The sequence below is a fragment of the Mustelus asterias genome, unplaced genomic scaffold (genome assembly GCF_964213995.1).
Source record: "Mustelus asterias unplaced genomic scaffold, sMusAst1.hap1.1 HAP1_SCAFFOLD_199, whole genome shotgun sequence".
Classification (NCBI taxonomy): domain Eukaryota; kingdom Metazoa; phylum Chordata; class Chondrichthyes; order Carcharhiniformes; family Triakidae; genus Mustelus; species Mustelus asterias.
In genome coordinates this window covers 714348-741154 of record NW_027590191.1, presented here as the reverse complement: position 1 = coordinate 741154, position 26807 = coordinate 714348, and the positions used below count along the sequence as shown (strand labels likewise).

Below are 26807 nucleotides of genomic sequence, written 5' to 3'. Positions count from 1 at the left end.
GACACAAGTTCGAAAGTCCTATTGCAATCCGTCAATGTTAAAGGGCAGCAGCGACTAACATGCGAGCAGAGACATGGCCACAAGGCCAGGTGTTTCCTGTCTGTTCAGCAAACAGGAAAACGCGCAGCGAGTGTTCTGAGGCTGCGCAGACAGTGAGCTGCTTCGGGATGACACAAAGTATAACTCAATACCAATTGTTCAGCTTCTCAGGAATCATTTCTTCCTGTAGGGAACAAATATGTTTGTGGGCTTCCCTTCTCTCAACGCGGCTCTGTGAAGACATTCACTCAAATTACTGTCAAGTTGATCATGAAAATAAAATTACATTTGTCCAGCAGATAAGAAATATTTCTGAGCCGCATCGTCCCGCCGAACTCTGTCACTCTAAACTGGGCGGAGGCAGCAAAATCGCTCAGAGATGTAATGGTGGCCTCGACAGTATGTTCAAAAAGTAATTAAGTTCAAATAGAGAATAACAGTCTTTTAACAGAAGCATTTCATCCAAGATTTCCGTACGGAGGTGCTACAGATAAGAAGACATGCATAAATTGGGCTCTCTGTCCTTCGAGAATATTGTTCTCCAAATAGAGACAGTAAAAACTTCGGAAGTTGTTCTTAGAACAAATAGGAAAAGGCTGATTTTCACTCGGACAAAGATTTATTTTTATTCCAGGTGTTACAGATTTGAACTTCTTGCTTGAGTTGCTGCTGGAGTGAAGTCTATTCACTTTTCCCTTGTGAAGATGTTAAAATCAGGTTGTGAATACATGCTGTATTCGGACTCCACTGGATTCTTGAACTGCCGATCAGACTGGACTTGTCACTGATAGATTTCTTGAGGAAAGTGAATGGATCTGACGTGCAATTTATGCATTTTCTCCACATCGCACCAATCCATTTCCCCTGGATTTAACCTGAAAATTTTAACCCTAATCCTGTCCACGGCCTTCAACTGTTTCTCGGAAATGGTTCGTTGAAGTATGCGGTAAAACAGTGCAAAAACAATGTACATAATCCAGTGCAGGCCGAATATGATTTGCAAACATTTTCCATATGCATTTCCTTCACTCGCCTGTGTCTGTGCTGGAAGATATGATGATTCGATGATCCGATGCTGGGTTGGTGACTCGTTTCCTTTTCAAAAATGAAGGCCTCATTAGCTGCACAGGACAAGGAGGTGGATATAACTGTCATTGGTATCTTTTATCAAACGGCAATTGACATTTCACACATCAATTCGGAGCATCAATTAGTCAGACGCGAGGAAACATTATTTTCTGAACACAGCTTTCTCAAATAATTCATTCCTGGAGCGTTTGGTATTTCAGAAAGTGTTGGAAGGACAGCCCGGTACCGATGGACAAAACTCGGTGAACATTCAAGTCTGATCGCAGTAACCGACAGTCGGGATGATGCTGCGCTCCTTCCTGACTCTAATTACATTGCAGCTTCTCAACTGTGAGTTATTATTGATTGAAAGTATCCCGATGTCTATTGAGAATTCCCGAACATAAAATTTTAACAAATATATAGATACATTGAGCTTTCGTAATAAAAATGTTGGTGACCTATGTAAGGGAAAGTTGATAATTTGAATAATAATTGTCATCTGGAGGTAATGGGATATTAATGTACATCAATTTAACAATGAGAGGAGGCGAGTTCAGTGTCTGAAAAGCTGGAGGATGAAGAAGTGCTCAGCACATTGAAAACCTGCTTGCTTCTGCGTTTGAAGTATTGTAACGCACAAAGGAGCCAAGAACAGGCCAGTGGGGTTAGACTGAATTGATTTTATTCCACCCGGCACAGTCCCTTTGGACCGAGGGGCCTAACACCTTTGCCGAGTATTGCTCCGAGTCCACGAGTGTCCAACGAAAAGTGTATTTAATCGCCGTCTGCCTTACATTCGTGAGCAGATTAAATTAATTGGAGTTGAGAATCAAAATGGACTGTCAAATCTAAATCTGGAAAATTATGTATTTTTTCCAGCAGTGTTTTGAATTCCCCGCTCCACTTAGGAAGACGGCTCTGATATATTCAAATTCGTCCTTCGTTGTTATGAAGTGCGCATTGAAATTGGAAATTTAAGTTGCAGAAGTTTCAGTTGGTGAATAATTGAGATCCCCAGTTTGTTTTTAACTTATTTCCTTCCAAATATATTTAGAATATAGAACATCTGATTAAAGCATGTTTTAATTTCTCGGCCGAGACTTACGGCAACCTGAGATTTAAATACAAAATTGAATGGAAATGCCGCGCTTGCGCATGGACAACATCTTACTGTAAAACCTCTATTCGGACCACTTGATTTGTGTTGGTACAAATTAGAGCAGTCGCTGTTAGAATTTGCTGAAAAGGAGTTTGAGTGGAAGCCAACTCACTGCGTTTAAAAATGCAGGAATTTTGGCGAGGACCGTCCAGACATATTTCTCTTGATATTTCTCAGTATATTTTCCGTCTGAACCCCGTGTAGAGAGAAAACAAACAAATCATTTAAAATAGCTGCCTCCGCCTCAGAGTGTTGGGCTAGGTCTGTGAATAATGCATTTCAACACATTGACTTGAATCGCAATTAATAATGTCATTTATTAATTTCATTAATATGAAGAAAAAACGTATCTTATGTTGATAATGTAATTTGCTAAATATGCGTGATTTGCTTTCTGACGTTTGCTGCTCAATTGCCTCATATCTCCCACGGGAATTTTACCAGAATGTGTTAAATTAATATTTCTATGCAGAGATTTTTTCAGGTTCCAATTATTTTTCATTCTCAAAACTATTCCACGGTTTCATTTTCTCTCTGTCTCATGCCGTTTTCTGTGGCAGATCGAGACCTGATCTTTCATCTCCTTCCACAGGCCCACTAGTTTTGTTGAGATTTAAGTCGTTGACTTGGTTCAGTTTCCCTTGGTTCCCAACGTGCCTCTTCTGTTATATTTATTCTTCCCAATGTCACTGCAAATGCTGTTTTACTGATAGGAAAGCGCCCCATTACTGTTATCAAACACTTCACGCAGTAAAGAACATACAGTCCGCGAAATAAATTTTTAAAAATACTGATTGGACTTTGCAGTTGCTTATAAGAACATGCTTTGTAAAAGAAAGAAGAACATATTTTATATTGTTTTACCATTAATCCTGTGCTCAAGAGACTCACCTCATTCAACATTGATTTTTTTTGTTGCAACTGAATCGCTAGTTGGGGTCTTATGAAGTGAATGTTGAAATGGTTTACTTAACTTGTAGAATCTTATCATAATACATTTTGCGCAAAGTTACATTTTCAGTTCATTAGTCTTCAAAAACATCAGCAAATGAATAAGAAACTTAGATTTACCACGGAATCCAACTCAGATACGGCAGGTAGGATTAAATATTCTACTGGGTCTGCTGGACAGACGGAATTGAAATTCTAGTTAAACAGCGCAGTCTGGGTGTAGACCGTCGCCACAGGTGGAATAGCATACATTGCAGAATGGAATCTAAGTCAATGAACTGCTTGTGGAATAACAGTAAAAGTTATAATTTCTGCCGATGGAATGCGTGCACACATTTGGGATTGATGCTTCTCAGTGGAAGAGCTGAATGCTCGTTGTGTGGTTCAGTGAGCTGCCTTTTGTTAAACAGATTATTTTGAGTTGGAGAAGTGGACACGGCTGTAAATAGTGAAAAGTTAAATATTAAATCGAGGTGGGACCAACATTGCTTTAACCGGCTTATTGAGCAATATACTTGATATCAGTGGCACTAGTGAAATAATAGGGAAGTGAAAAATCTGACTTCTTCCGCGAATTTGCTGCATGGGCATTTTTGATTCCTCTTGGGTACAATGAACTTCAGAAATCACAACAAAGCTTTCTAACCATACATTAACATCAGTATTCTGTACCAGTCACTGGATGTTTGTCAACCTCTTCCGAGATACTCTCAATATCCATTAAGCTCTCTGTTTCATTTAATGAGATGTGAAAACCTGTTACTGATTCGAGATTGCAGGGAAGCAAAAGCTGTAGAGAAGGAGTATACTGTGGAGGGATTGTCTATAGAGTCTCTGTGGGTGGAAGTTCGGAGTGGGAAGGGGTCGATCACTTTGCTGGGAGTTTTCTATAGGCCGCCCAATTGTAACAGGGAGGTGGAGGAGCAGATAGGGAAACAGATCCTGGAGGGTTGCAATAATAGCAGAGTTGTTGTGATGGGAAACTTTAATTTCCCAAACATAGATTGGAATATCCCTAGGGTAAGGGGATTGGATGGGGAGGAGTCCGTTAGGTGTGTTCAGGAGGGTTTCCTGACACAGCATGTGGACAAGCCGACAAGAGGAGAGGTTTTACTTGATCTGATACTGACCAATGAACCTGGAGAGGTGTCAGATCTCTCAGTGGGAGAGTATCTTGGGGATAGCGATCATAGCTCTATCTCCTTTATGCTTGCATTCGAAAAAGAGAGGATCAGGCAAGCTAGGAACGCATTTATATGGAGTAAGGGGAAATATGAAGGCAGAAGGCAGCAAATTAGAGGAGTAAATTGGAAGGAGGTATTCTTGGGGAAATGTACTGAAGAGAGGTGGCAGTTTTTCAAGGAATGTCTGTCTTGAGTTCTACAGGACAACGTTCCGAGCAGACAGGGAGGAATTGGTAGGTTAAAGGAACCGTGGTGCACGAAAGCTGTGCGGGACCTAGTCGAGAAGAAAAGGAAAGCGTACAAAAGGTTCCGAGAGCTTGGCGAAGATAGGGATCTAGATGAGTATACAGCTTGTAGGAAGGGACTAAAGGAGGAAATTAGGAGAGCCAGAAGGGGTCACGAGAAGGCCTTGGCAGGTAGGATTAAGGAAAACCCTAAGGCGATCTATAAATATGTGAAGAGTAAAAGGATGAGATGTGAAGGAATAGGGCCTATAAAAGGTGAAGGCGGGAAAGTCTGTACAGAACCAGTAGAAATGGCAGAGGTGCTTAATGAGTATCTTCCCTCGGTTTTCACAGAGGAGAAGGACCTGGGTGGATGTACTGCGGGCTCAGTTCTGGTCGCCTCATTACAGGAAGGATGTGGAAAAGATTGAAAGGGTGTAGAGGAGATTTACAAGGATGTTGCCTGGATTGAGTGGCATGCCTTATGAGGGTAGGCTGAGGGAGCTCGGTTTTTTCTCCTTGGAGAGACGTAGGATGAGAGGAGACCTAACAGAGGCTTTTTCCCAGGGTGGAAATGGCTGCTCCGAGAGGACACAGGTTTAAGGTGCTGGGGGGTAGGTCCAGGGGAAATGTTAGGGGGAAGCTTTTCACACAGAGGGTGGTGGGCGAGTGGAATCGGCTGTCGTCGGTGGTGGTGGAGGCAAATTCAATCGGGTTTTTTAAGAGATTCCTGGATGAGTTCATGGGACTTAATAGGATGGAGGGTTATAGGTAGGCCTCAAATGTAGGGATATGTTCGGCACAACTTGTGGGGCTGAAGGGCCTGTTTTTTGCTGTAGTTTTTCTATTTTTCTATGTTTCTATTGGCGAATTCCACCGTTTCCTTGTGAAATGTTTTGAACGATTTTGTACAGTTAGCTTCGGCCTCCAGACCTCAGAAATATATCACCTTCTCTCGCAAAGATTGGACACGTGCCTGCTTATATTCTAAATGCGATTTCTTCTCTTCAGCCAAGAGTTCATTTGGCATGGCCATACGTTTGGAAATTATGGTTCCACCAGCGACTCATAATCTGTCTTTTGTGCTGTGAGCTAAATGGTATCAGAGTTTAACGGTGGTTTTCAACGACAAATACAATGTTACGTAATTAATTCCACACGCAAAGCTGATATTTATTTGTTATGTGTTAGGTCCCATAGTTTAACAGATCGATCGACTCAGTCATGAGGAGATATATTTGTTCCCTGACTGTTTTGTACCAATGGCGTTTTATGATCTTAAATGGGCCTACATTTTACAGTACCACACTTTCCATGTCTCTATATCTCTTTCAAACAAAGTTAACATCCCACATTCCGACACGGCTTTTGCACTCATTATTATACTATTTTTGTGAGGGCAGTGTCCCTGACAATGCAGCATTTGTTGCCTGTCCCCAGATGTATTCAGGAATATGTCTCTGAGCCTTTTTTTCCCTGACTGGCTGCAGTATATGATACACTGATGCAAGCATAGTGGCGTTACGGATTGAGCTCACAAGAGAATGAAGCAACCCCAATATAGTCCCAACTCAGCATGTTGTCCGACTTAGAAGGGAATGCGAAATTCAAGGTACCGCTGTATGTCTGTCCTTGTGCTTTTAGGTGGTAGAGATCGCGGTTTTGGAATGAACTGTGGAATGGGTTTTGGTCATTTGCTGCTGTGTATCATCTACACGGTACACAGATGTTTCAGGTGATGGCTGGCATGTCCAGAAAATCAGGCGGCTTGTATGGTGGCCAGCAACTTCTATTTTATTGCTTGTTAGTGTCATTAGTGACCTGATGCAGGAGGAAAGGGGGAACAGGCTCAAGGTGAGAGGGGGAAAGTTTGAGATGTGTGAGGGAAGTTCTTCACAGAGAGTAGTGGGTGCCTGGGACGTGCTGCCAGAGGAGGTGGTGGAAGTAGGCATATTCGCAACATTTAAGAGGCATCTGGATGGGTACATGAACAGGCAAGAAATACAAATATGTGGACGGAGTGAGGGCAGCAGGTTTTTTTTTAGTTCGATCATCCTAATCGACATGAAGGACCGAAGTACCTGTGCTGTACTTTTCTTTGTTCTTTGATCTTGAAATGGGTCAAAGATTCAGTGGGAGAATTACTGAAAGCTGAAAAGTGGAGTTAGACACGGATAGAAAGACGGAATGGATGAAGAGGGTCTAGAGATTCTAGTTGGACCATCGAGAGTTTGAAAAATTTGAGTAAATATTGAAATGTTTTCCCACAATTCTGGCAACGAGGAGCAAATAAGTGGAAGGTGTTTGATATTGTCTATTGATAGTGAAGAGTTAAGAAGGATGACTGAGTATTGTCTGCATTGGAAATAAATGACGCACTCTCCGTATTGTGGACGGCGGTGCAGAGATATTCGAGTAACTTTATCATTGTTACTCTGTGTATCAAGTCATACATTTCATCAACCCAACTGGAGACAAGAATCACTGTCCTGTTGATTCTATTATGTAAACTGGGGACTCAAATGGATTAGGAGATTTGACTGACACAAAATCTCCCAGTTTGGGAATACGGTAACACGTGGTTAAAAGATTTTTTAAAAGATGGAATGAGACCAGGATATTCATAGGCCATAATATCACGGGTGTGGTAATTTGAATAAAACTTTTTAACATCAAGTCCTTGCAAATCATATCATGAAGAAATAACACAGATCCTCGGTGTTGACATTGTGATGTATGGTTTTGACAGTTTCATTCATCTCGTGTTGCAGCGAAGATTAATTTTCAAAATTTCATTTCAGGCAGACCAGGAAACAGTCAGGCTGACCGATCAGGTAATCGCCCTCCAAGTTCATATCTGACATTTGACTGCACTAATCCATCCAACTGAATGTTAAATCCTGAGACAATTTCAGTGTCTTTGTGTTCAATGTTTCCATTCTGGGTCTGCCTGTCAGTTGTGAAGGAAAATGGTCTTGCACTGTTTTTCTCAAAATCTTTCATTGCTGCACCCCGATTCAGTACGACATTAAATTAGGTCCCTGAGGAGCAGGGTGAGAAGCAACGCGGCCCCGCTACCGTTTGGAGATAATTTTTCACTTCCCGAGTTACCAGCCAGCGCTGACATGCAGCGCAATTGCTATTGCCCCTCCCACCACCGACATATTAGGGTTCCGCCGAAAACCCGCCGCATCTTTCCGCCCCTGGAAGGGCTGGAGACTACCTGACTGTCTAATTCAGCTCGGTGCAGCAGGGCGGCCCTGTTTCGACAGTGATGGCAATATCGAATCGATACTAGGATTGACATTTCACTATGTTATTCCAGGCAGTATGATAGACCGTGGAACATGACAGTCCTGACTGGCACTGATTCAATCAAATGCGCCTATCGACACTCCCGCCTGATGCAGCAGAATGATGCTTCAAACTTCCAACTGAATCACGGATTGTTCCCACTGTCTATTTATATTCCCGCTTCCACTGCAATCTCGAATATTCTGTCAGGGTTTGTTGAGGTTCTGGACACACTCGATGTTTCAAATTATTCCGATCGGACCTGCCGTATCAGCCGGCCAATAACTGTTGGTTTATTTCTGTATTTTACAGAGGCGGTGAAGCTGAGACTGGCGAATGGGCAGAGTCGGTGCGCTGGGAGAGTGGAGATTCGCTACAAGGGACAGTGGGGGACCGTGCATGATTATAACTGGGACCAGCCGGACGCCGCTGTTGTGTGTGGGGAGCTGGGCTGCGGGACCGCGCTCTCTGCACCGCGCGGGGCTCACTTTGGGGAAGGATCCGGACCCATTGTGACGTATGATGTTCAGTGCAAAGGGAGCGAGACCGCTCTGCGGGACTGTCGCTCTGAGACATGGGATCACTATAGCCTTCCGCACTCCAACGATGCCGGTGTGATTTGCTCAGGTAAAAAAAAACAAATCTGTCCATCATCTACAGCCTGCTCTCCGGGAAGGGGCGGATAAAGGTTTCTGAGACTGGACGCAGTGGTAAAGAGCGTGGTGAATAATTTCAATATTCTGAAGATAGAAGTTTTCTTACATTAACACCAGGATTTAAGTTTATAATAAAGTAACAGCAATGAGAGTGATTAACAATGACCACAACCGTGCACAGGCCCGCTGTGTCCTTGAGCTGAGCGCTTGCTGCTAGCTATGTTGAGGAGAGGAGTTGTTCGCTCCTGGTTCCTCACTGATCAGTTCCGATCACCTTTCAACAAATAATGAAGCATTCCAGGACCATGCAGAGCAAATCCTGTCCAACAATCGGGCTTCTGCTGAGCAATCGTTTATATTCATCTGTCCGCAGCGTTTGGGTTATTCTGCTGTTTTAACTTAACTCCAAATCGTTCCATTCTTAATGCCTATTTTTTGCATCAGTGTCCAGAAATTGTCCCCTCAGATGAAAATGTGGTCCGAACCCCAGAGATACGGTCGGAGGCATCCCCATCCCCCAACCCTTCGAGCTCTCCACCACCACCCCTCCCCCAGTGCCTCAACCGACACAACCACACAGCAACTACGTGGGGGAGGAGGTGGTTGAGGGAAGCCCAGGCATGCTAATGTGTCCCGATCTTGCCTCTGCAGAGTCAAAAGTTCGGGCATGCTTTGATCGGCTGGCTGTGCACGTAATTATACTTATGGGGAGTCCGGATCATGCGACACTCCGTCGGAATTGTCGGCTGTCGCTGAATTAAATCCGGGTGTCTCGGTCCATGTGTTTGACATTTACTGACTATTGATTGCGGAGGCCATAGACCGCTTATCCAGTCACTGCGGCTACTTTCAGAGCTGCAATCACTGGTCAGATTGAACGTGTTCCAAGAGCGGAGTGAGGATGAGAAGGGTCTGGAGGAGATTCATGCGTGCTGGAAACTTCCCTCTATTCTTCCTTCGCCACAAATTCTGCCACAGCTGCTGAATTGTTCCAACGTTTTCTGATTTTGTGTGAGAGGGGACTGGCTGGATATCTCCTGTCTCTCCAAGCGTGTCGTTTTAATAACTGTCATGTAAATCCTCGTCCCAAAATGTTTGATGCTATTTGGAAAGTTTTCTCCCTCTCACGCCCTGAATCTGATGAATCCCAACTGTTCCTATCTGATTTCCCCTCGTGTTATTTGTTTTAGAGGAGTTTACCTTTAGAATCTGTCAGGGAGAGAAATCAGAAATGTTATTGGGAGAGAGTTCCTTTGTATTTGAATGAATAGTGCTGGCTCAATTTGTTCATTAGGTTATATTTCAAACAAATGTGCGGCAGTTGATACTTTCTCCAGAATAAAATGAAGGAAGATGAGTTTTTTTAACATTTACAGCTGCTGCAGCTTCAGGCAGATTTCACACAGTGTAAACTGACAGAAGGAGATGTTGTCTAGACTCAGTAACCAGTAGCCTGGGACACTCTCACTGGACTATTTTCCAGAACAGGAGATCCTTTCACGGATGCAGTTCCCTGAATTGCCGATTCCATTCCAGATATGGACTGACCAAGTTTTTGAAACTTGAAGCAGAAACTCTCCCCCAACCCACCTCCCCCCCCCGCCCCCCCCCCCCGCTTTCATAGTCGAGCCATCTAAATAGAAATGCTAAAATTCCAGGAGGATTTTTGATTACGTTTTGCACCTGGCCTTTGCATTTTGTGATCTGTACACATGGACCCTCAATAAAGCTCGAGTGTTGTTTGCAAATCACCATTGAGACATTCTGGAATCCACCGTTTCATTTCTGCTTGAAGTCCTTTCAGAACGTTCATTCTCAACACGCCGAAAAATAAATATAGGATTTCGTTTGATGCCTATCAGTTAGAACGTCCCTGTGCAAATAATTCCATATGTTATTGATTCAGGTCCGCCTGTTGCACATTGTGATATTTCCCATCACCAGGCGGTAGGGGGCAGTTATACTCAGAATTTATTGAGATAAACCAGCGCTCGGTTCAATTTAAGGGGGGAATGGGGAAGAGTGTTCCAGAGGAATCGCTGTGAGACTGAACACGGCTTCTGGAGAGTATAATAGTTGACACCTATTGAACTTAATGAAACATCTTTAATTATAGAATTTCTTAATGCAGAAGAAGGACATTCAGCCCGTTGAGTCGAACCGACAGAGCATCTAACCCAGGTCGTACCCCAAGTTTTTACCTCGATAATTCCCCTGAACGATGCATCTTTAGATTAAGGGGCAACTAAAATGAACCAGATTCAGAACCAATCATGATAGAATCTAATTAAGCGGTTGTGAATACTTTTTGATAATAATTAGTGTGATTCTGATCTGTTGTTATTCAGCCCACAGATTTCCAAAACTAGTATCCAGAGCTTTCCCATGCTCCGGCAGATTGGAGATCCATAACGGTATAGAATCTGGCACAGTGTGTGACCTTGACTTGGATTGGAATGACGCCAGAGTGGTCTGTGCTGAGCTTCAGTGCGGAAACGCCATTTCCATTAGAAGCGGGGCTTATTTTGGAGAGGGCGCTGGATTAATATGGAACGATAGACTTGAATGTAAAGGCAGCGAGACAGGCCTGATGTACTGCACCCTTGTTCCTGTAAATCGGTCCGAGTGCACCCACAGGAACGATGTCAGTGTGATCTGTTCCGGTGAGTGCAGACTTGTGAATATTAGAAAAATTTCTCTTAATATTTCAGCAATGGAGAGATTACATTTCTCTTTCTCTCTAACATGGACATACCTAACCAGACCTTCATATTTCACTGTAAATTTGTTGTAATTTTGAAACATTATTTCAAAATATGCACGTTTTTTGCAAATCAGAAATGTCTGCATTTTTATTCGTGGTCTGAAATGAGCAGATTCTTATTGTTGATTTCGAACCTTGGCTAAACATAGGTTTCTCTTAAACATTTGATATGACATTATTTGTGGAGCTGTTAGGTAGACGTGCTCTGCCTCCCAAGCCATGAACGCACTGCATGGATTATAGCAGACAGTAACTGTGTTTGCATTTTAAAGAGGTTATTGGCGCAGCAGAATAAATGAAGGGCTTTATATTTCAAATATCTTGCATTAAACAAAATAATTGAATGAGCTCAGTAAAGGCATTGCAAGTTCATGCTTCACATCCAGCTGTTCAGGTGGAAAATTGTACTAATGTGTAGAGGAGATTTCAAAGCATGGATAACGTGTCAATAATGTGCATAACCTCCAGAATAATACGGTAATCTTTCGAACGAAATTTATTTTCTGAATTATCCGGTCCGAGATTCTGTCTAATTTTGGAGGTTGCACTTACCATTTTATGCGCAGCTTATTGCTCCCAGAGAATATCGTTTTATAATTGCATCGTCATGCAATGCTTAAACACTGTGCACTTTATTTAAAATGTATACTGGACCTGTTCCAAAGACAGTATATTCTGCCAATGGCACATTAGCTTTTCTCTTCAGGATGGACTGTTCTCTTTGGGTTGAAGCACCTTCCTAAAAGCATCACACAGAATGTTAATTAGTTCTATGTGATCATTTGTGAATATTGGGCAATGATTGTAGATGCAGATATAAAGTGTGTTTTCCCGTTTACAAAAATAAACTGCCATGTGTTTTTCTAATTTCGATGTATAAATTATTTGGGTCTGGGTTTGTACCTGAAACAGGAAATCATGGGCCGAGATTGGTTGGTGGAAAGGACAGGTGCTCCGGCCGTGTGGAAGTGCTGCACGGAGAACGCTGGGGGACGCTCTGTGATGCTTACTTTGGTTTAGAAGACGCCAGTGTGATCTGTGAGCATCTTCAGTGTGGAGTGGTAGAGAAAATCCCGAGAGGTGCAGCCTTTGGGAAGGGAAATGGCACAATGTGGAAGGAGAACTACAGCTGTCGCGGCAACGAGTCCCGGTTGTTGGAGTGTCCGGTTTCATCCGTGGAAGAGTATCACTGCTCACATGAAAATGACGCCAGTGTCATCTGCACTGGTGAGTCCCGAAAGCAAAACACGTGGTGCTGGGATTAGTGAGGATATTTCTGCATTTAACCGCCCAAATGCTACCCCGTCCTTGAGTTCCATAAACATATATTATTCATCCGCTTATCAATGTATTTGCTTCAAATATGGAGCAGCCACGTTGGCTGTTCAGCCTCCTGTCTGGCTGTGCTCAGCAGCATCACATGACATCCTTCACCACTGCACCGGGGGAGCTGCTCTGGCGAAAGGTAATATTAATTTGAATTAATTTGCTGCACTGTAACCACTGTTGTCCATGTCTTTCTTCGCCTAGATGAAAACTGGTCACTGAGATTGATGAATGGGGGAAGTCGGTGTGACGGGCGAGTGGAGATTTACCACAACCAAAGCTGGGGCAGAGTGCACGACAGCCTCTGGGACCTGAATGACGCGAACGTGGCCTGCAGACAGCTGGGCTGCGGCGAAGCGGAAGCCTCCTATAACAATTCAAAGTACGGAGAGGGTGAAGGGCCTGTGTGGGTGAATGATGTCCGGTGTGAAGGAAACGAATCGCATCTCCGAAAGTGCACCATATTCACATTGAACCCGCATCGCAGTGACAGCATCGGCGTAGGGGTTCTGTGCTCAGGTGAATAAACAGGTCACTTTTCCAGAAACATAAAGGGAAAAATGTAATCTTGGTCAACTGGGGAATATACTTTACTTCTTCCTCGGGAACACGTAGCTGAGATATTTCACACTGGTGCTTGGATGCAGGACAGGACGCCCCGGAAAGAAAAATAAAACTTAATAGTTTGGAATATGATGACAATAACAATTTAATAAAATCATTTAACAACTTTACAAATCTCCAGGTAACTTCCCTCTGTAAATTGAGACCAACACAACTAAAGACAAATCGGCAATGGGGACTAATGTGCTGATCAGTGGGGTGGGTTTCAACAGCACAACGAAGAGAGAGAGGGGGCCACGTTTAAGAAGGGGATTGCAACCTTGTGTCCCAGTCACTCACATAATGACTGTTAAATAAGTATGAAGAAAGAAGTATGAAAGACATAGATAGGGTGAACGGTGGGAAGCTTTTCCCCGGGTCGGTGGTGACGTTCACGAGGGGTCATAGGTTCAAGGTGAAGGGGGGGGAGGTTTAACACAGATATCAGAAGGACATATTTTACACAGAGGGTCGTGGGGGCCTGGAATGTGTTGCCGGGCAAGGTGGTGGAGGCGGACACACTGGGAACGTTTAAGACTTATCTCGACAGCTATATGAACGGAGTGGGAATGGAGGGATACAAAAGAGTGGTCTAGTTTGGACCAGGGAGCGGCGCGGGCTAATTGTTCTTTGTTTCTCGTTTCAAGGCTTCATTCTATGATCATCTTGCTGATGCCAGTACAGAGCGAGACTGCGGATAGTTGGGAACCTGTCTCGGGGGCAGGGAATTCAGATGGTGTTCGTAAAGCAGAAGTGGAAATGAATAGGGTTGGGAAGCATTTTCTGATCAGGGCCAGTGTGATCTCCTGGACTCGTTTCGATCGCCTCAGGGGGTCGGAGAGGAATTTCCCAGATTTTTTTTTCCCCATATTGGCCCTGGGGTTTTCACTCTGGGTTTTCGCCTCTCCCTGGAGATCACATGGTCTGGAGTTGGCGGGGGGGGGGGGGCGGGGGGTGAGTTAATAGGTTGTGATGAACAAAGCATCGTAGCTGTGAGGGACAGCTCGGTGGATAGGATATTAGGATGTAGATAGGCTGGAAAATTGGGCGGGGATCCTGGATTCAGGATTCAATCCTGGACCGGGGAGCGGCGCGGGCTTGGAGGGCCGAAGGGCCTGTTCCTGTGCTGTATTGTTCTTTGTTCTTTGTTCTTGATTGCTGCATGAAGCGTCAGATGGGACGGAAAGCCAAAATTTTAGTTAAAGGTAATTTATTGGTAACAAGTAAGGCTGACATGAACACTGGAATGAAGTTACAGTGAAATTCCCCGAGTCGCCACAGTCCACCGCCTGCTTGGGTCAATGCACGTCTTTCAGAATATGGGCGGAAACCGGAGCAAACCCACGCAGACACGGGGAGAATGTACAAATTCCGCACAGACAGTGATCCAAGCCAGGAATCAAACCCAGGTCCCTGGTGTTGCGAACACAGCAGTGCTAACCACTGTGCTGCCGTGTGGATTGGATCCATGAGCGGTGATTTTCATGATCGCTCGGGGTAGTGGGGCTGGCTATGGCAGAGCGGTGAGCAGGAGTGGAGAGCATCGATATCTCTGAACATGACCATGATATTTTGAAGCCAATTTGTATTGACGGAAGAGAGTCTAATGCAGATCAAATAGCCAGGGCTGGTGGTGCTGTTGGTCAGTATGGGGGCAGGGGTAGGGATTGGGGAGGGAGGGGGTGCGAGTGCGGGTTAATGCGTGCGCTGGTCGCGGCTGGTGATTTGAAATGTGCGCGGTTCGTTTCGAAAAGTTCTGATTGCATTCACGTGTTTTGGAGGGGCGTCCATCAGAGTAGTTTTGAAATCTGCATTCTTGAGATAACAAGGAACTGATGAACATTTTGGGTGAGTTCGCAAGAAAGGACACTGTCTGAAAGGTCAAGTCACTGCCAGCCGACTTGCATATTTGCAGTACCTCTGATTTGTTCCGATATATATGTGTGAACTGGTGAAGTATCTGATGAAGTGTGCATGGCAAAATGAGGCAGTGAAAAACAAAGAAGCAAATGTCTGCTTAAAACATTCTGTGTGGAACAACTAATTACCACAATTACATAATTGATGACAAAGCAAAACAAGCTGCAATGAGTGGGTCAGATCCAAACCGAAAACCGTCGCATTATATTCCCGTTGGAAATGTGAATATCGAGAAGATTTGTAAACTCTCCATCATTTATTTTCCCTCCGAACAGAAACTGTTTTTTCTAGAGCATAGATTAATGTCGCTGTCAACGGCAGTTAAAATGCAGGTTTTAATTGAGCTGGAAATTACACAATAGTTTGAATTTAGCAACGAGATGAATATGTTTAAGAAACATAATATGAAACTTTCATTATTCTATTAGAACACAAGCAGTTAAGGCTCTCTGGCGGTGGAAGCCGATGTGCTGGCCGACTGGAGATTTATCACAATGGGACCTGGGGCTCAGTTTGTGATGATTCCTGGGATCTGAAAGACGCTGACGTGGTTTGCAAGCAGCTGGATTGTGGACACGCATTGCGGCTTCCTCTTCATATATCGGCTGGACCTGACGCAGACCCAATTTGGTTGGATGAGCTGGAATGCTCCGGGAGTGAATCATTTCTCTGGGAATGTCCCCATGCACTGTGGGGTAACCATGACTGTAATCATAAAGAAGATGTGAAGATCATGTGCTCTGGTAACTGTCCCAACTTCAGTTACATTAGAACTTTCATACATAAGATATGTTCCTGATATACCTCAGGACGGTGCTTACGAAGGACATTCTGTCAAATCCCTCTCTGATTTTTTTAAATTCTGGACGTAATTATTGCTAAAGTATTTCGACAGCCGACATCTGATGTGTTGCCTTATGTTTCTTTATCCCTCATTTCCTGACATAAATGCATCTTCCACTTAATATCACTGACTATTCTGATCACGAGCCTTAAATTTCATCAGGGTATGTGTAAAATGTACCGGATAACTACATTATTTTGCAAAGATATTTGATTTAATCACTAATTTCTCAAGAAGCATGCTGTCACTTTATTCTTCGCATCAAAATTCGCTCCATTCCTCTTGGCAGGACGAAAACTAAGTTGTCATTGGCATGTGTATCCTGCCATGTATTAACATTTTGATACATACTTTGCAGTCCTCTTCAGTATTAACTATACAAACCAGTTTGCTGCCACAATAGGCGTTCATTTTTTACTGCCGATCACAAAGTCGCTTATGTAACTCCCAAGGAGCAGCGACCGCAGCGCCAATCCATGTGAATCTCACACCGGAACTTTTGCTACTTAAGTAACGAGAAACTTTACAAACTTTTAAAATCTACTTTGACACTGGTTGCCTGGTTTCCCATTGTCTTTCATGGGCTTTCACTATGGGAACTTTTTGAAGCTCTTCTGGTAGTCTGCGCACAGAGCATAAAGCATTGGCCCTCTCACCATTCCGGCAAGCAATCAATCGGGTCCATCATTCAAATATTTCGATTGAAATTCAATGTTGCTTATTCTTGATTATATCTGTATTTCTGTGACCTTTGTGAAATAATTATGGCAAACCGTGAACTCAACTTAGACATATATATATATATATATATATATATACATACATATATATACCCACAGTGCACTGTGGATACAGAATTGTTAACTGAACCATGTGGTTATTTATTACTTGCTTGACAGAGCACAAAGAGCTGCGTTTGGTGAAGGGAAAGCATCGCTGTGAGGGCAGAGTGGAAGTGTTCTATAATGGGACCTGGGGAACAGTTTGCTCTGAAAACCTGTATCAAGATGCTGGAACAGTGATCTGTAAACAGTTAGGTTGCGGCACACTCGTTTCCATCGACTATGACGCTCGCTCATTCGGAGAAGGATCCGGACCTATTTGGTTGGATGAGGTCGAGTGCCTTTCACACGAGTCGACCCTTTGGCAATGCCAGGCAGACCCGTGGGGTCAACACAACTGTCATCATCGGGAAGATGCAGGTGTCGTTTGTTCAGGTAACACAATCAATCATTTTGCTTGCAGGTGTGATTTGAAATATTGATGTTCCTCATGGAGTCAGCATGTTTGTCTTATCAACAGGGGGAGACACACCGAAGCAAGAGCAGGACAGTGCAAACGGCTGCAAGCGAGAATCAGGTTCTTTCTCAACTTTAATAAAACAACGATCTGCTTGTATTCCTCTCTTGCGCTACATCAAGGTTAATAATTTATTTATTATCTTTGACAAATTTAGGGCAAAGTTTGCGCTTGGCTGGAGGTAACAACAACTGCTCCGGGAGATTGGAGGTATTGTGTAATCGAGCCTGGGGCACGGTTTGTGATGATTCGTGGGGTATGAACGATGCCAGTGTTGTCTGCAGACAGCTGGGCTGTGGCTCTGCTCTAATGGCCTCAGGAGGGGCCGCTTTTGGGCAGGGTAACGGTACTGTCTGGCTGGATGACGTCAGGTGTGCCGGAAGCGAAGCCTTTCTGTTTGACTGCCCTTCTTCGTCATTAGCTCAAGCTGACTGTGATCACAAGGAAGATGCCAGTGTGATTTGCTCCGGTATGTGTTCCACTGATCGGTTCCGTTTGGGACTGTGCGACGTTGTCCGGCCCATTTTTGCTGAATATAATTCATGTTTTCAGATGTCTTTCTGACCAACAATGCAAATAATTGTGCTCTTTTTACCATGTCTTCATCAGGTCCGGAATTATCTCCGACTTCTCCGCCCACACCTTCAGGTATATCTCTGTAATAAATATCAATCACGATTACGGCTAATTTTACATTGGGATAAATAATTATCACACATTGGCATTGCCTTAATTTTGTCAATTTCTAACGACATTCTGAGTGTTTCCTGATCATATAAGTATTTAAAAACATGGTGGACATTTTATCTCACAAAACGTCTTGGAATCTTTCATCAAGGACATGAAGATGAAAGCACCTCCACCCCTCTGGTGATCTGCATCTCACTCGGTGTCCTGTTAATCTGTGAGTTAATCGCCCTTTTGGCAGTAATGCAGAGGAGATCATCAATAAAAGGTAAGGCTCGAATCATATCCCTGAACCCACGCTGAGTCATGGATGTTGCTTCATACATCAGAGGGGATTCTCTGCCGTTTTGCAAAGAATGACTTGGGTACAATTCAGAAACAACTTAACTGAGATTGGCCAGCAAGTTATTTCAAGCCACATGAGAAACAGTAAAATATTACATATAAATGAGGGAGTTATCTACATTCATATTCCTGCTCCACCCACCAGTACATGAGACATGGAATGGGATTTATTTTTGTTGCAACAGATTAAAACGTTGATTGAAAGAAATTAAACTCCGATGGCCTGCACTCTCTGGTATTAAAGGAGATGGCAGTAGAGATAGTGGGTGAATTAGTTATGATATTCCAATTTTTCATAGGTTCTGGAAAGATACCAATGGATTGGAAACACGCTTATCTGACACCCTTATTCAAAAAAGGAGAGACGCAAAAAGTGGCAAACTGTAGACCACCTACAGGGGCAGGTGGGACCTGTACAAGAGAGACGGGTTACACCTAAACTACAAGGGGACCAATATACTTGCAGGTAGATTTGCTAGTGTTATTGGGGAGCGTTTCAACTAGATTTGCAGGGGGGTGGGAACCAGAGTGCCAGAGCAGATAGTGGAGCAGGGGTAAAAAGACAGGTTAGTTCAAGCAAAATCACAAATGGAAGGGTAGAGTGTGGTGGAAATAATTTTTTGAGGTGTGTCTATTTCAATGCCAGGAGTATTGTGGGGAAGGCAGATGAGCTGAAGGCGTGGATAGACACGTGGAAATATGACATTATAGCCATTAGTGAAACTTGGCTACAGGAGGGGCAGGACTGGCAGCTCAATGTTCCAGGGTTCCAATGTTTCAGGCGGGATAGAGGCAGAGGGATAAAAGGTGGGGGGCTGGCATTGTTGGTCAGGGAAAATGTTACAGCGGTATTCAGGCAGGATAGATTAGGGAGCTTGTCTACAGAGGCCCTATGGGTGGAGCTGAGAAACAGGAAAGGTATGACCACATTAATGGGCTTGTATTATAGACCACCCAATAGTCAGCGAGAATTGGAGGAGCAAATCAGCGGAGAGATAGCTGACAACTGCAAGAAACACAAAGTTGTGATAGTAGGGGATGTTAATTTTCCACATATAGATTGGGACTCGCATACTGTTAAAGGTTTAGACGGGGTAGAGTTTGTAAAATGTGTTCAGGAGAATTTTCTACATCAGTATATAGAGGTGCCAACTAGAGAGGATGCGATATTGGATCTCCTATTGGGAAATGAGTTAGGGCAGGTGATGGATGTGAGTGTGAGGGAACACTTTGGATCCAGTGATCATAATGCCATTAGTTTCAACCTGATCGTGGATAAGGATAGATCTGGTCCTCGGGTTGAAGTTCTGAACTGGAAAAAGGCCAAATTTGATGAAATGAGATGGGATCTGGGAAGTGTGGATTGGCACAGGCTGTTCTCTGGTAAGGATGTAAATGGAAAGTGGGAGGGCTTCAAAGGAGAAATTTTGAGAGTGCAGAGTTTGTATGTTTCTGTCAGGATTAAAGGCAAAGTAAATAGGAATAAGGAACCTTGGTTCTCGAGGGAGATTGTAACACTGATTAAGAGGAAGAGAGAGTTGTATGAAATGTACAGGCAGCAAGGAACACATCAGATGCTCGAGGAGTATAAAAAGTGCAAGAAGCTACTTAAGAGGGAAATCAGGAGGGCTAAAAGAAGACATGAGGTTGCTTTGGCACACAGAGCGAAGGAAAATCCAAAGAGCTTCTATAGGTATGTTAGGAGCAAAAGGATAGTGAGGGATAAAATTGGTCCTCTTGAAGACCAGAGTGGTAGACTGTGTATGGAACCAAAAGAGATGGGGGAGATACTAAATGTTTTTTTTGCATCCGTATTTACTGAGGAAACGGGCATGGAGTCTACGGAAATAGGGCAAACTGTTAGGGAGGCCATGGAATCTTTACAGATTAAAGGGGAGGAGGTGCTCGCTGTCTTGAGGCAAATCAGAGTGGATAAATCCCCAGGACCGGACAGGGTATTCCCACGGACCTTGAGGGAAGCTAGTGTTGAACTTGCAGGGGCCCTGGCAGACATATTTAAAATGTCAGTATTCACGGGGGAGGTGCCGGATGATTGGAGGGTGGCTCATGTTATTCCGTTGTTTAAAAAAGGTTCCAAAAGAAATCCGGGAAATTATCGGCCAGTAAGTTTGACGTCGGTGGTGGGCAAGTTATGGGAAGGTGTGATAAGGGATAGGATCTACAAATATTTGGATAGACAGGGACTTATTAGGGAGAGTCAACGTGGCTTTGTGCGTGGTAGGTCATGTTTGACCAATCTATTAGAGTTTTTCGAGGAGGTTACCAGGAAAGTGGATGAAGGGAAGGCGGTGGATGTTGTCTACCTGGATTTCAGCAAGGCCTTTGACAACGTCCCTCATGGGAGGTTAGTTAGGAAGGTTCAGTCGCTAGGTATACATGGGGAGGTAGTAAATTGGATAAGACACTGGCTCAATGGAAGAAGCCAGAGAGTGGTTGTGGAGGATTGCTTCTCTGAGTGGAGGCCTGTGACGAGTGGTGTGCCGCAGGGATCGGTGTTGGGTCCATTGTTGTTTGTCATCTATATCAATGATCTGGATGATAATGTGGTAAATTGGATCAGCAAGTTTGCTGATGATACAAAGATTGGAGGTGTAGTGGACAGTGAGGAAGGTTTTCAAAGCTTGCAGAGGGATTTGGACCAACTAGAAAAATGGGCTGAAAAATGGCAAATGGAATTTAACGCAGACAAGTATGAGATATTGCACTTTGGAAGGACAAACCAAAGAAGAACGTACTCGGTAAATGGTAGTACTCTGAAGAGTGCATTGAACAGAGGGATCTGGGAATACAGGTACAGAATTCCCTAAAAGTGACGTCACAGGTGGATAGGGTCGTAAAGAGTGCCTTTGGTACATTGGCCTTTATAAATCGGAGTATCGAGTATAAAAGTTGGAGTGTTATGGTAAGGTTATATAAGGCATTGGTGAGGCCGAATTTGGAGTATTGTGTACAGTTTTGGTCACCTAGTTACAGGAAGGATGTAAATAAGATTGAAAGAGTGCAGAGAAGGTTCACAAGGATGTTGCCGGGACTTGAGAAGCTGAGTTACAGAGAGAGATTGAATAGGTTGGGACTTTATTCCCTGGAGCGTAGAAGATTGAGGGGAGATTTGATAGAGGTGTATAAGATTTTGATGGGTATAGATAGGGTGAATGCAAGCAGGCTTTTTCCGCTGAGGCTAGGGGAGAAAAAAACCAGAGGGCATGGGTTAAGGGTGAAAGGAGAAAAGTTTAAAGGGAATATTAGGGGGGGCTTCTTCACGCAGAGAGTGGTGGGAGTGTGGAATGAGCAGCCAGATAAACATTTAAGATAAACTTGGACGGGTTCATGGATGAGAGGGGTGTGGAGGGATATGGTCCAAGTGCAGGTCAGCGGGACGAGGCATAAAATGGTTCGGCACAGACAAGAAGGGCCAAAAGGCCTGTTTCTGAGCTGTAATTTTCTATGGTTCTATGGTTCTATGATGGGGATCACGTGGATGTGGCATATCTGGATTATAGAAGGCATTGGACAAGAGTGTTAGATCCCAGGGGCTGGGCACAGAACATTGGCTTGGATAGAGGATTGATTGAGTGAGAGAAAGCATAGGGTCGGGATAAATGGGTCCTTCTCTGGAGTGAAATTGACTGTAACACGACGGATGACGCCGTTTTCAGTTTTCAACTGTTTACAACCGATTTAACTGACCTGCGATTAGGGCCAGAATGCAACATAGCAAGATTCGCGGAGGATCCGAAGATGAGTGGGAAAGCAGGCTCTGTTCAGATTATAGAGTTTACAGTTGGATATTGACAGGCTAGGAGAATGGGCCAGAATGTGGCAAATGGAGATTCATGTGGATACGTGTGTGGTCATCCATTTTCACGACAAAACATTAAAAGGGTAAATGATTATTTATATGGGACGAGCATTCAAAGTCTGTCAGTGCAGAGGGATCTGGGTGTCCTTGTGCATGAATGACAGAACATGAATTTGCAGGCGCAGCATTTCATAAGAAAGGCAAATTGAATATTGGAATTTATTACAAAAGGACCCGGTTTGAAATGTAAAGAAATGTCGTTAACACTGGATAAGGGCCTTCGTGAGACGACACCTGGAGTATTGTGTCCAGATTTAGTCTCCGTACCTGATGAAGGAAGTGCTGACACTGGAGGCAGTTGAGAAGATGTTCACCAGATTGATTCCAGGGATGAAAGGGCTACCATACGAGGAGCGTTTGAAAACTTGGGCTTATACTCGGTGGAGATCAAAAGAATAAGGGGGGATCTGATTGAGGTATATAAAATGCTAAAGCGATTGATGAGGTGGATGTTGAACAGATATTCCGCTTTGTTGGAGAGTCTACAACAAAGGCTCATAGATTAAGAGTGAGCCAAAGTAGTTCCAAATCTGGGGTGAGGGACAAATTCCCTCAGAGTTTTGTGAACCTGTTGAACGATTGCCCAAAGTGCAGGGGAGACAGAATCAGTCAGCAGATTCAAGAACGAAAGAAATATGTGTCTCAATGAAAGCTGGACAAAGCTCAAATGAGGCAGGCAGGTTTGTGGATTTGAAAGCAGGATAAGATCAGCCATGATCATATAGAATGGTGGAGCGGGCTCAAATGGCTGAATTGCCCAATCTCGCTCCTATTTCCTATGTTCCACTGTGTTCATTAATTATTTAGCAACTTGCATTTTGTTTCCACTTACAATTGGTTGCAAACCAACACTGAGTTTTTTGCCGTGTCAAGTTCTCTAACAGTACTCGACCCATTTTGAGACGTGATGGTATGATTTTCCACAATTATCAATGCCAATACTGCATCCCAGCAAACTATTCCACTAATATCACAGGATCAATGCCGGTGGTATTGTGAGAAGCCTGCCTCTTTCTGAGTCAGATGTTTCACGTTCGGTCCCAAGACTTTATACGAAATAAGTGTCAGAACTTCCTGTAACACACTTCCAAGGCAACAATGTCATGCGGTGAGAGTGGGAGATAATCCTGTTCGGCCACGCTTGGTTTGGAATGGCGCTCCTCTGGTGACAGGTTACCGACCAGCTCCATGCTAAAACATGGCCATGGAGTTTGTTGAATGTCTGCCTTTTGCACCACTGTTTTTGAACAGATAAACAAAAATATTGCATGTATCTGAACTCGCACCGAGTTCTCTTGATTCATATCTTATGCGCTGACCTTCATTGGTCTCTAAATGTCTCAGTGTTCCTTGTGATGGAGGCAGTGGTATCATCACTGGATTGATGATGCAGAGAAACAAAAAAATTCCACCGGACCCTGGTTTGAATCTCACCTCGACATAGAGTGAGATATGAAATCAAAATCCTGAACTGAAATATAGTTCCAGAATGTAACAATATGCTAACTGCCCCGATCTTCCTCCAACAGAACCTGTTGCTGGTAGCTGGGATCCACCTTCTGTTTTATACCAAGCCATTTATGAAGAAATAGATAATATTCCTCCCGCCAAGCTATACACTCAGTCTCGTGCTTCAGGTTTGTGTTCTTTTTAAAACCCAAGCCACACTGCAAAAATGCCGCTTCATGTTTACCCCCTTTAACCATGGTCAAGAGAACCATTACTCTCACCGTGCTCATGTAGAAAGGAGACTTATTAAATGCCCTTATTTATCTTGAGAGGATTCGAGTACTGATTCGATTACCAATGTTCATTATTTTTCAAGAATATTTCTGCCTTCTGTGTAAAAGTAGTGAGTCGAGTAACTATTTCCAATTTCCAACTGCTTTGCACCTTGCACACATCAAAGTCTGATTTAAATAATAAGAAGTAAAACATTTGATTGAATATGTAAATCAATTCAATACATTACTGCTGGCCTCATGCACAGCACCTAATTACAGGGACAGATTAGTATTTGGGAAAGTAACTGGAGTATAATAGGTTTGTTTTGCTAAAATGGGTAGTTTTAAAACCATTTTTGGACCGAATCAAAGGAAAAATATAACAAGAAAAAACAAAAAACAAATGCAAACTATTAAGTATAAAGAAACATCGCCAATGCAAACAAGGAAAAACAATGGGGGAAATGTGTTAGACTCAGTGGAGTAGCGAACTGAGCAAAGTGAGATGTGGAATCGGGAAAAAAGATGATGTAATTAGTGAAGGTGACAAAGGAGGACTACTATATTAGTAAAGAATGGAGTGTTAACTGAAATAGCAAAATATTCAATCAAAACGGAAATAAAACGGCCAACTCAGAATTAACTTCAGGTATTTTCGAGGGATAGTTTTTACCAATAGTCAACAATGCTGAAATGACAGAAATATTAATCAATTGTTTGTTTCAGTTTATACCAGAGATAACACTTAAGTTCATGACTTCACAAGCTGTGAATGGGAATGGTATCAACAGGTAGAAACAAAAACGAACTAAAAGCATAAAACTCATTGGAACATTTCCATCCATGCATTTTCAAAGAAAGGAAAATTCGAGCAGAGGCTGAATTGCAGCTTTTCACCGAATCATTGCTCAAAAGAGCGAGGGTGCATGTCAACTGAACATTGCTTTGATGCCATTTTGAGTGGATTGCATGGGTCTGAACAGGATTTCAGCAAAACGATACAGGGTTCAGGAGAAGTTTGAACAAAATTACAACAATGTCAACAGTAAGAACGGTTGAGACCTATTCGGAATGGCTGAACAGAATTTTTAAAAATCCCAATTGGCCTATTCATTCTCGTTTCTGGCGTCTCGCCCACGGCTTCCATGATTTGTTTTCACTACTGATGGCGGCACGGTGGCACGTGGTTAGCACTGCTGCCTCATTGCTCCAGAGAACTGTGTTCGATTCCCAGCTTGGGTCACTGTCTGTGTGGAGTTTGCACGTTTTCCCCGTGTCTGCGTGGGTTCCCTCCAGGTGCTTCGGTTTCCTCCCACAGTCCAAAGATGTGCACGTTAGGCTGATTGGCCATGCTAAATTGCCCCTCAGTGTAGGTTTAGAGGGATTAAAAGCGTAAATATGTGGAGTGACGGGGATAGAGCCTGGGTGGGATTGTTGTCCATACAGACTCTATGAGCCGAATAGCCTCCTTCTGTACTGTCGGGTTTCTGTGATTCTATAATTCGATGGAATTTCACCTCTGAAGATAATAGTGTGGCAGGGCGAAGAGATTCTGGATCAGAAAGTCGGTCAACTGACCCAGACAAAATGGATTTTCTCTTAAATAATTTCCTATTCTCTGATATTTCACGCATTGTCTCTCCGAAACGACTGGGCATTTTGGAGCCAGAGTAACACCGATTGTACAATGAAGTGGGTGCTTGTTAAGACCATAAGACCATAAGACATAGGAGCGGAAGTAAGGCCATTCGGCCATTCGGCCCATCGAGTCCACTCACCATTGTTCTTAATTTCGAACCGCTGCAGTCAGTCTGCTGACTGTTCTCACAAATTGGTGCCATGATCAAATTGCAGGGCATTGTCACAGAGGCGAAGAAGTTGTTGTGATCTCGACTTCAACTTTCTGAATCATTCTCTGCCATGATAACATCGTAATGACTCAACCACAAACAGTTTGTCTAACAAACAATTATTTTGTGCTTACCAGTTTCTTCAACCATTGACTCCTTCAATCACGTTGAATATTACACCAGTCACAGTTTGGGAGACACGGATCCTGGATCAGAATATCCAGAAGTGGAATCCTCCTCTATACAGGGTAGGTCGAAGTTCATATCCTACCATTTCCTTCCGAACCTGCTCACTCTGTAATATCAAAATAGCTTCTGAAATCTCCGAAACTGTACACCATGACGTGTACAACATGAAATGGCAGTGCCAAGTAGCTCAGGTATTGCAGAATGATTTCAATTACAGAAATGTTGTGTCTGAAACAATTTCTTACCATTGTTCCCAGCAATATAAATTACATTTTTAAAAAGTTGCATGCATTTCCCCAGAAGCCTCTCTTGGCTGTGAAATGTGTGCGAGTTGGTGGGATCGGTGACTCATTGGGAACGGTATAAACTTCAACTCAACTTGAAAATATTATGGGAAAACTTGGCCCAATAATTCTCCGCGCTCAAACTCACTGGCCTCCACAACACAATAGAGTTTTAATTACTGTGGAAATAGACATTTGAGGATATGATTCTAACTGTCCCTCATTACTAATTAACTTCAATTCAAATACTTTTACCTCTCAGTTCCTGCTTTGTCAGACTATGATGATGCTGAGGCTGAAACCATTGACTTTCATAGTGGGCACTTGCTGCTGAACAGGGACCCTGACGGTATCTTCACTTTGACAAGTTCCAGCGGTGATCTCGGCACTCTGGGTGAGATAAATCTTTGATTGTTCCTCTTCTTAGACAGTCGATCGGGATCAGTACAACGTAAGTTGATAAGAAATTAGAACAGGATTAGGCCGTTCAGTCCGTCGAGAATGATCCGCCCTT

General features: G+C 43.5%; 1 protein-coding gene across 1 annotated transcript in view; it reads left to right on the top strand.

Annotated features, from left to right (window-relative positions):
• The first annotated feature begins 1212 nt into the window (after positions 1-1212).
• The window catches only part of LOC144485568 (scavenger receptor cysteine-rich domain-containing protein DMBT1-like), a 28530-nt gene continuing 2935 nt past the window's right edge, over positions 1213-26807 (top strand). Inside the window, exons 1-15 of the mRNA XM_078203694.1 lie at positions 1213-1458; positions 7430-7462; positions 8235-8549; positions 10927-11241; positions 12255-12569; positions 12873-13187; positions 15620-15934; positions 16935-17252; positions 17338-17394; positions 17492-17803; positions 17944-17982; positions 18173-18289; positions 23776-23883; positions 25958-26068; positions 26556-26687. Of these exons, the coding sequence (XP_078059820.1) occupies positions 1410-1458; positions 7430-7462; positions 8235-8549; positions 10927-11241; positions 12255-12569; positions 12873-13187; positions 15620-15934; positions 16935-17252; positions 17338-17394; positions 17492-17803; positions 17944-17982; positions 18173-18289; positions 23776-23883; positions 25958-26068; positions 26556-26687 (2851 nt within the window). The 5' untranslated portion in view covers positions 1213-1409. The remainder of the gene's footprint in view (positions 1459-7429; positions 7463-8234; positions 8550-10926; positions 11242-12254; positions 12570-12872; positions 13188-15619; positions 15935-16934; positions 17253-17337; positions 17395-17491; positions 17804-17943; positions 17983-18172; positions 18290-23775; positions 23884-25957; positions 26069-26555; positions 26688-26807) is intronic.